At 43.6% G+C, this 9,994-nt stretch overlaps 1 protein-coding gene across 1 annotated transcript in view; it reads left to right on the top strand.

Moving 5' to 3' along the window:
- Nucleotides 1–9,481, top strand: part of Slc5a12 (solute carrier family 5 (sodium/monocarboxylate cotransporter), member 12) — a 50,327-nt gene extending 40,846 nt beyond the window's left edge. The window contains exons 13-15 of the mRNA XM_005401744.1: nt 2,105–2,208; nt 6,907–7,034; nt 9,084–9,481. Of these exons, the coding sequence (XP_005401801.1) occupies nt 2,105–2,208; nt 6,907–7,034; nt 9,084–9,233 (382 nt within the window). The 3' untranslated portion in view covers nt 9,234–9,481. The remainder of the gene's footprint in view (nt 1–2,104; nt 2,209–6,906; nt 7,035–9,083) is intronic.
- Nucleotides 9,482–9,994: the final 513 nt, after the last annotated feature.

The following is a 9,994-nucleotide window of genomic DNA, read 5'->3' as shown; positions in this document are numbered from 1 at the left end:
ATATATATGGGAAATGCTGGATTTGTGGTCTTTGTTTCTGGAGAAATTCTTAGGATTCAGGCGGCCTTTTTTTCTGGTTCTCATCAATGCTTCACTGTAGTTTTTCCCCGTCTATATTCTGCTTCTTTTGTCTTCTTGAATCCACTCTGCTACCCTTGAATCTCTAACCAAGCTCTTGCTTTTAAAAGAATGCCTTTTAATCATTCTTTGTACCTCTCCAGAATCTATTCCTCTTTCAAGACCCAGATTAGGACCTGCACTATGCATCTTTCTCTGTAAAATATATAGTGACTTCTATTTCAAAGGTTCTCAGGATTTGAAAATAGTTATTCTAATCCAACTAGCTTTTGATTCCTAAAAACTTTTCTATAACATTCACTTCTTGAAGCCCTAGTGTAAAATAACCAGCAAGATAGAGCTATTGCCTCCTATGGCAGCATAAACATCGCGGGGACTGCCTATGTGTCCCTAACTGTACTCTACTACTGTTTTCTCTTATATTTTCTCCCCTCTTCTTTTTCTTCTTTTCTCTTTTCTCTTCCTCTTTGATCAGACTCTTCCATATGTTTACTACACAGTAAACTCTTGAGGTCATGTGTATGCCACCATGTTTGTATAAGGGAAACTGAATAAAGAAAACATGAAATCAATTTAGTTTTCCTCCACCCGCCTCTTCCTCACTGGAGCCCCCCTTACCTAGATGCCACACAGTCCTGCAGTGGTGACTCTGAGCCCAGGTAGAGCAGGCACAACAGCGTAGAGGAGGGCTTCACTGGCATAATTTCACTCATATTTTCACCGCAGCGTTCCAGAAGAGGCCATGTTTATAAATGGTAGGTGAGTCTTCTCCTAGGACATTATTTTTTTTGTTTTGTTTGTTTGTTTGTTTTTGTTTTTCTTCGGTACCGGGAACCGAACTCATGACCTTGCGCTTGCCAGGCAGGCGCTTTGCAGCTGAGCTAAATCCCCAGCCCCTACATTTTTTTTTTTTTTGTTGTTGTTGTTTTTCTCCGGTACCGGGAACTGAACTCACGACCTTGCGCTTGCCAGGCAGGCGCTTTTGCCGCCGAGCTAAATCCCCAGCCCCCCTAGGACATTATTTTAAAGGTTGAACCAAAGCACTCACATCCAATACTGATCAGTTTTTAAAGGGACACATTTCCTTGAGATGTAAAATTAAGCCAAAAGTCTTTTGCTCTTGGTTTCCCGAGACCTAGTGACACTAGAGTCAAAACATCATTACTCCAGGAAGGTTAGTCTGAACCGTTTCCACAGGGATCTGTACCTAGGCTGCGTTTGCATTACTCCTAACTCAAAGTCGGGTACCAGGAACAGGGCCATGTCTTCTTCTTCTGGGAAAGACATGCAGGGGGAGCATCTAGGGTATTAGCTTCTTGAAACTATATCCTAAATGGAGAACCTGCTTCAAAATATAGTCCAGAATTCAACATGGAAAACTGAGTGGGGGTCCCTGATGCACTGTCATGGACCTTCTATTACTTTGCTTCCACTTTCCTCAGAGTTTTGTTCACCCTAAGTCTTGTGCTCACACAGTATCAGCCTCTTCATACTTCCTAGCCCACTGTTCTGTCTCTCCCTTCCGTCACATACTTTTATCCTCTCGGGCTGCAAAGTCAGTTCCTGTCTACCCTCGTTTTCTGATTTCCTCATTTCACACCTCAGCCTGGCTTCCGCAGGCTTTCCGAAAGCTCTCCTAGTTCTTTGTTCCTATCTTGCCAGGCACTACCAAGTTCATTTTGTGCTTATGTGTTAGTTCCTTTGTGTAGGCAAACGTCTGTCGCAATTTCTGGCATTAAATGCAGGCTTCATAAGTATCTGAGGAATGAATAATACCAAAGGAATGGGGGAGGCAGTGCTCACTGCAATGCTCGTAATATAATACATACATTCACGGGTGAATTATATTGAGCTTGATACCAAAACACACCTAGTCTATAACCCACTCATCTTTTTAAAAAGAACCAAATGGCAAAATGTTTTAAGCGATGTGAGGCTCAGAAATGGGTCTGAGCCGTGCCCCAGGTCCTGCGGAGCCCAACCTCAGGAAGGTGGCGCTACTGAGACCTGCTGCTGTCCTCCGCAGACCGGAACTAGCGGACACCTGGTACTCACTCTCCTACCTGTACTACAGCGCAGTGGGCTGCGTGGGATGTATTCTTGCGGGACTACTCATCAGCTTCGTGACAGGTTGGTTACTGGATTCCTTTGTTTACTTGGTGCATTGTGGACCAGGTCGCTGTGCTGGTGTTTTGCTTACAGGTCTACCTCAGAAAGTCTTCCTCCCAGAAAAATACGTCTACTCTCTCCAAGGAAATATACAAATGCTTCCCCTTGATCATTAATTAGGTGGTGTGACTGAGAAATATGGTGAATGTTTAAATTTCTTTAAAAGTATTTATTATGGTAAAAAAAATACATTACTGTTAATCCCCATCAAAATGCTCCCTCTTGCTTTGAACGCACTTATCCTACTTTTCTTGCCATTTTCTGAAGCAGCTCTTGCAGTCTTCTTTCTTCAGGGTCTTTGTTTGCACTGTCATGGCAGCCCTGATGTCTTGAACCGACTCAAAACTTTGCCTGTTCATGGTCGTTTTAACTTTGGGAAAGAGCCAGGAGTTTCACAGTGCCAGATGCAGTGAATAAGTACATGAAGACCAACTGGGATGTTTGTATGAGCAGGCCTTTCTATTAGATGACACTCAGCAGCCACACTCACCAAGACATGGAAGAAGATGGAAGAGCTGCCTCAGAAAGTGGCGAGCATGGTGGGATGAGTGTGTTCAAAGCGAGGGTTCTTCATGGCAAGGTGCCTTTTATTGTAATACGTTTTTAAAATTAAGTATTCATTGCATACTTTGATCTCCGTCTATGTCTATGTCTATGTCTATCTCTGTCTCTGATTCTTAGCATGTATAACATATATATTAAGTAGAAGATACATACTCTGAAATATGCCCCAGAGACCTGAGTACCAAAAATCCCTTGTACCATATCAATCACTAAGGTGAGTTCAATAGTACGAATGTTTCTTCTCTGCTTCTAGTAAGAGACTCCAGCTTTTCCCTTGACCATCTCAGTGCCTCTGGGATCAGTCTTGGCTGCCCTGCTGGAAGAGCAGAGGAGACTCTCCCTGTACTTGCTGCCTGGGTTGTATTCTGGGAGCTGCACTGGGGTCATGGAGCTCTCTGCAGTGGCCTGTTTTACCATGAGCCCTTTTCCTCACCAGCCCTTCCATCCATACTTAAATTGCAGACTCTCTGGTGGGTCAATGTGCTGTTCGTGCCAAAGCCCAGGAGGGATTAGTGCTGCTCGGAGGGTGAGGGGATGGCGTGGGGCTCAGTGGGCTTTCTGCACTCTTGTCTGGTGTTCCTATTTGGAGAACTCAACAAATACGGATCAGTTTATAGCATTTGTGGACTAAATGGCTGTTTTCATTTGGGGTTTACCACAAAAATCCTTCCCAGAGGGATGTGTCTACCTTCTCCAAGCTCTACCTTTCCAGAGTGTGTATTTTGCTAGATAAATTAGTAAGGTATTCTACTTTTACTCTATCATTATGTACCCATAAGTAACGTGCAGTCAGTCTCCCTACTCAACCCAGAATCTGTACGGCAGCATTTCTGCTGAATGAGTACAGAGAAGATACACGGGGGCTCCAGCACCACGGGGTTCTGTGCACGATCTTTCACTTAACCTAAGAATGTCTTGGGAATGATAAGGAATACAGCACCAATTTTATAAGCCCATTTTTCATGTGATAGTGGCTGCCTATTTTTCTTAATGGAACCTTGTCCAGGTTGTGCCCCAGCACCATGGCCACCCGGGATGCTTCCTTGATGCTAGAGGGACAGGCCCATGAGGTCTGGGGGTCAGGTGTCCTTCCTCACCAGAAGGCAGCCCACATTTCAGGTGCCTGCCTCAAAAGCACATGGAAGGCTGAGGCTTTCCACGCTGTGCCTTTTCCAGCTGTGTCAGAGCTGACACGTTCTTGTGTCTGTGCAGCAGCCCCACCTTACACTTGGAAGGAAATATCCTTTGCCACCTTGAGTGTAGACAGCTGTGCTGGTATCAAGTCCTGCATTTTCTTGTACTCCAAATGACTCAAGTCTTAGTGAAACAGGCTCAGTCTCCACCCTACCAGCACTTTCCCAGTGTCTTCTTATGACACTAAATCTTGGGAAGAATATGCCAGATATTCCCGCCTCCTGGTGCCTGTCTGCCCAGGTGAGGTCCTAATGCTAACCTGACACCTTCCAGTGAGGCCACTAATGGCTTTTCATAGATATTTCATACTGGCCACTAGACACTGCTTTTTTAAAAGATGTATAAAGCATTTACATGTTTGTACAATAGGGTCAGTAGAGTCTTATGAGCCTGTTCCTCTGCTGTATTTTTTTTCAGTCTTTCTTAGTCTTTTATTTCCTTGTTCCGGTGCTGAACAGTTCCGGAAGTCCTCTTTCATCTCTCCAGCTGTGCTGTCATCGCTGCCTTTGTGCTTCCCTCTCATGGTCATTCTGACTCTGGGAAGGAGCTCGAAGTCCCACAGTGTAAGATGCGGTGAATAAGGTGAAGGAGGACACACCGGAGTATTTTACAAGCTGTCCGTGGCAGTAGCACCCACATATTTTTGATCACACCTCATAAAGACCCTCACAAAAGACTCCCAGAACTACTTCAGAAAGTGGTGAGAATGATGGGATAAATGTATTTGAAGTAAGGGGAGTATTTTCAGGGAGATTAATGATAATGGGTCTTTTATCATAATAAATTTTAAAAAACATAAACATCACTACATATTTTGATCACACATAATACACAAAACACACACACACACACACACACACACATACACACCTTTTCTGTTCTAATAAAATTTCATAGACACTGTCTTCTCACCCAGATTTCTGAAATTTTATGTTCTCTCTCCCCAGTCCTGACCTAGTTTTCTGGATATCCAACATCAGCCTGTGTCCTGGCTTCTGTGCGGGGGTTTAGGGACTGGTGGCCTGCACAGGGTGCCTAGCAGAGGAGACAGGAGGGGATGGGGTCTGAGTCACACTCTGCTCTTGGCATCAGTGCCCTGCATCAGCTGGTTCTGCTCGAGGAAGGGGGAACCTTCTGAAGTGTGATACAACCGATGACCTGTGCTCTGTAACCCTGAGCTGTCTTCCTCAGGAAAGACTCACGTCTCTACAGGAAGTTATCACATTCCCATTGACCTTCTCCTCTGTCAGGCATTATGTCCATAATCTTACAGTCTGTATTCATTAATGATCAACTTCCAAGGTCTTTCTAAAGAAAGAGGCTGTAAATCTATAATTAGGGGAGAACACAGAGCTTTTCGTTTGAGTTTCATTTTCACTTTTAGCCTTCTTGCTCATGAGCACGATAGCGGTGTCCTTTGTTTGAGTGTCTACTATCTCCAAAGTCATTTTTTTTCTAGAAGGAAATAGAATCTAAATCCATATGAAGCAAACAACTCTTTCTTTGTTAGCAAATCTCAAGTCCTGACCTTAGAGACAAACGATCTACCTTATTTGTTGGAACGTTCGATGCTTTCGTGGTCTTCTTAGAGACAAAGTCGTCTTTGTTTGAAATCCTGGGAATATTTGGCTCTGAATTAAATTCTTCTAATTCAGTCACCCTTGATAGAAGTTTGAGGATTTCCAACTCCTGCTGTGCTGCACACAGTGTGCAGTAGATGGTGATGCTCCTGCTCCCTCATCAATAAGAGCTACCTAGCTAGAGGGACTCATCCGTGTAAAGTGTGCCTAGGATTTCAAACCACTAATTAATGCATATTACTGTCAATAGCAGTAGAACTCTACTTGATTGAATATCTGGCCAATTGACATTGTATTAGGGAATACATTATTTGAACCTCAATTTTGAATTTAAAAATCTCCCTTATTTTGGTCCCTCATTAGAAATTTGACAAAAATCTCATAGACAAACACTGTGTACCAGACAGGAGGAATATGATCAATTGTGTCACTCCCATCCACTTGCTCCCCATAGGGAACTTTACACTAAACGGTCTGTCAAACTCATAGCTGTCACTGAATGAGACTGAACACTTAAGAATGGTCACCATCACACCAAAGTTACCAGAGATTCTGGGTAGAGCAAGGTCATCAACCTGCAGATAGTGCCTTGGGTTTCAGTGTCTCTGTTTGTTGCTAGTTAAAGAAATGAGACATCAAAGAAGTATATTTTGAGGGTAGGGAAAGAGGTGTGAAGAAAGTCTAGAGTGTTTGGGGGAACACAAGGGAATAACAGTGGTATCTTGGTTCATGAACTGAATTCTTTCCAAGACTCTGGTCACAAACTGTATTGATTGCTGAGTCAATCAACACTGAACCTAACCACTGAATTTGATTTGGTTTATAAGCAATTTGGTTTGGGACCAGAATCACAGAAAGAATTAAGTGCATGAACCGAGACACCACTGTGTTTGTCCAGGATGTTGATGCTGGGGTAAAAAGAAGAGGAAATGATAAAAATAATTTAATTTTACAAATATTGGGTTAGACGGTCTTAACTATATCTGATCTGGATAAAAACCAGGAGCTTTCTTAAATGGAAAAATATAAATCTTGTTGTTCCTTCTGTTGATCTTCAGAGGGTACTGGTACAGTTTCCTATAATAAATATTTTTAAGGAAATATGCTGTCTTTGTTTCACTCTAACCTGAGAGATCATGGATTTTAAAAATTGAGCACAAACTGAGCTCCCGTCCATATATGCAGTTAACCAAGTTCTGCTTATGATGTGTGAGGCCGTCTGAGGTCTCACGCTGAAAAGGAACCTCAAGATCACAGTGCTGAGTCCTCAGTGGGAGCCTAGCGGTCTCCTCACCTGACCCACCTCTCCTTTCATCGACAGGTCTCCAGCGAGGTGAAGATACCAACCCACTCTTAATTAGACCAGTTTGCAATTTATTTTGCTTTTGGTCTGAGAAATACAAAACTCTTTGCTGGTGTGGAGTGCGTCACGACCAAGGGCCCGAGCAGGTAAATGGATGTGTGAGTTTTTGAAATAAGTACTGGCCCAGAGGGATTTGCATTTTGCCCATTTGAGCCAGCTGCAGGGGGTGAGAGATATAGGCAGGGAAGGCAGTGAGTGGTAGGACTTGAAAGAATCAACTTCAGAATCATAGTAGCTGATTACGTTCTAAGCACAGGAGTGTGCTTATAGGTAAACATGCTTCCAGGCTGAGTGTTAGCAGTGCAAGTGATCAATTTCCAAAGTCCCTCTTACCTTCTGTGAGGGAACATTCTAGGAAAAATATGGAAATAAATAATAGAAAAAGAAGAAAGTAAAATATAAAGTCTCTTGTACTGGCTAAAACTATGGGCTTTAGGCCCAGACAGCCTTGGGTTTTAGCCTAGTTCCTGGCCTTACTATTTTGGGATGAGTTATTTAATTTCTCTGAACTTCAGCTTTTTCTTACCTGAGGATTGGAGGGAAATTATGCAGGTGACATCAACCTAAGCATTTCTAAATCTATGAGGTATAAATGTAATACACTGGGGAGAACTTGGAATCAGGGTGGCAGCAAGATGTGCAAAACTCCCAGGCCCTTAGCTCACTAAGAAGTGTGCTAAGGTCAAGTCAGGCTCTAAACTGTTGGTCAGTGCTCTTCAATTCTTATAAGCCATCAACCACCAGGAGCAACCTGTAACTTGATAAGATGGGCTTCCTAGATTGACGCAAGGAGATAGGGTGCTCAGAGGAACCAGGCAATGCCGCCATCTATAGGAGGGAGGATGAATTCGTCTTTTGTAAGGGACTGGGCCCCTGCTGAAGGATTCTGAAAGGGAGGCAGGAAGTGAAAACAGACCCCAGTGGGCCATCCTGGCTGAGCGTGCATGCACTGTGACATGCAGAGTTATGGCAACGTCTCACAAGGGCAGGATCTTGAGCAAGAACTATTTCTGGTCAGGATTACAGCTGGATTTACCAGTGCAATCCTCCTGAGATTAATGACAGGACTGGTTTGAGGGGTTTTACTTTTTGTTTGTTTCATTTTTTTTCTGCTTTAGTTAAAGCTTATTTTTACTCTTTTGGTATCTGACATTTTATTCTTTTAGGACTCAGGACTCTTAACCTGTGCATATCACATCCCATATTTCTGAGCTGGGAGTCACTCATCTCCCTAGAAAACACCCTAATAATGTGTGTATGGTGGAAAGTTGAATTTAATGCAGCTGGGGAGAACCTCATCTTGTCAGAGGTTCTGAATGGGAAGCTTAGATGCAGATAGTTACATAGATTCTGGGGCAGGTCTTTAAATGCAGGGCTCTAACTGGAATTGGACAAACTTGTGATTTGATGATTTAAAATACGAAAGTGCACCCAGGTGAAAGCCAAAAATTAACAGTGATTTGTTCCATGAAAATCTCTGCAGCTTTGACTGGAGACTATTTAAATAGGTCAGCTGAGAAGGCCGCTATAGTTTGTCTAAGTAAATGTTGGGGTAATGCATTATTTACTGGTTTACAGACTGATTTCCCACTTGAGAATTTCTTTTGTTGAAGGAGCCAACTTTCATTCTCATGGTCCAGCTGAGGGTGGGGGAGACACTATTGGGTTTCTGTTGGGTTCCTCTGCCTGACAGTGTGGAACATCCCCCTGGGGCGTGGCACACAGGGGACCCTGATGGCTTCAGAGGGTTTGCTACTTCCTGCTAGACAGGGTCAAGACCAGATTCCCTTCTCCTAAGGTTGTAGTACTTCTCCATGGGATTGCTGGTACAATAAGAGATATGTGTTTCTTCTCGCAACACAAGATATTGTTGATGTTCAATAAGTCTCTGTTTTTGGTATTATTGTCATTAAAGTAATAACTGTGTGGATCACCAAAGTGATCACTTAGGAGGAGTCTTGAAGATAAGGAGGGCATCATGAAGTCCTGTGGACTCAACATTTCATGCCCTCCTTATCTTGTTTCTCAGATTGTTTCTCCCACCTTGTATCGACCTTTATTTCTAGGAAGTACCTACTCACCATTTGGAATGTGTCCAGACTGTCTCTTAACATGTGCCCTCCTGTTTTCCTCAGGATAATCTTGATGGCAGTACCTGGAAACATGCAGCTGAATCTGTGTTCCAGAATGGGCTCGGGAGGGAAAGCCTGACCCATGCACCAGGTTACAACCCCAAGGACAAAAGCTATGACAATATGGCGCTGGAGAAGATTACCCACTTCTAGGACAATGCATGCATGTGTGCACACGTACAGACGTGCTCCACATACTTCTTGCTTGCTGTTAGTAGATTTGTGTGGTGGTCATGGTTAGAAGACAAGGAGGTTCGATAACTATTTATGTACTTATTTATACAAATAAAATGGTTCTTTCCCAGGATACTCTTTGGAAAGCCTCACACTTCAGGTGAGAAAATTGGCCAGTCTCAAGGGCCTAATGATTTCATTCTTGAATAAATCAGGACTGGATTGAATCAGTCTGGTTTTATTTTGTGTTTGTAGGGTTTTTGCTTTGCTTTGTCTTGGTGCTGGGAATTGAACACAGCCTTGCTCATGATAAGCAGCTGCTCTACCTCTGAGCTCCACCCCTGGTCCCTTTTGTAGCTTTAGCCATCACGGTATCTTGGAGGCTCAGATGCAGAAAAGGAAAAGGTGGTCTATATGGTAAATGCTTCTCTGTCACTGTTGATAAAGGGGATGGCCCCAGCCCTACCCTCAGCTCACCGGTGCCTGTGGACTCAGCATTGCATGCCCTCCTTATCTTGGTAACTGCTGTAAGTGTGCTCCCACCACCACCCTAGCTAGAGTCCACCCTGAGTCCTTCCTTCCAGTAGAATCTTAAAGACAATTCTGCCAAGTGCAGGCAGAGCTGGTGTGTCTGGTCATAGGCATGCGCAACTCAGTACCCTGCTCCCAGAGTGACAGCAGAGCAGCCTTTCTTCCGCCTTCCCATCACATTACAATGACAGATTGTCTCTGTGTAACAA

This window comes from Chinchilla lanigera, unplaced genomic scaffold (assembly GCF_000276665.1).
Source record: "Chinchilla lanigera isolate Chin_1 unplaced genomic scaffold, ChiLan1.0 scaffold00075, whole genome shotgun sequence".
Taxonomy (NCBI): domain Eukaryota; kingdom Metazoa; phylum Chordata; class Mammalia; order Rodentia; family Chinchillidae; genus Chinchilla; species Chinchilla lanigera.
Note: the sequence above shows the minus strand (reverse complement) of the source record. Positions and strands in the feature narration are given on the sequence as shown.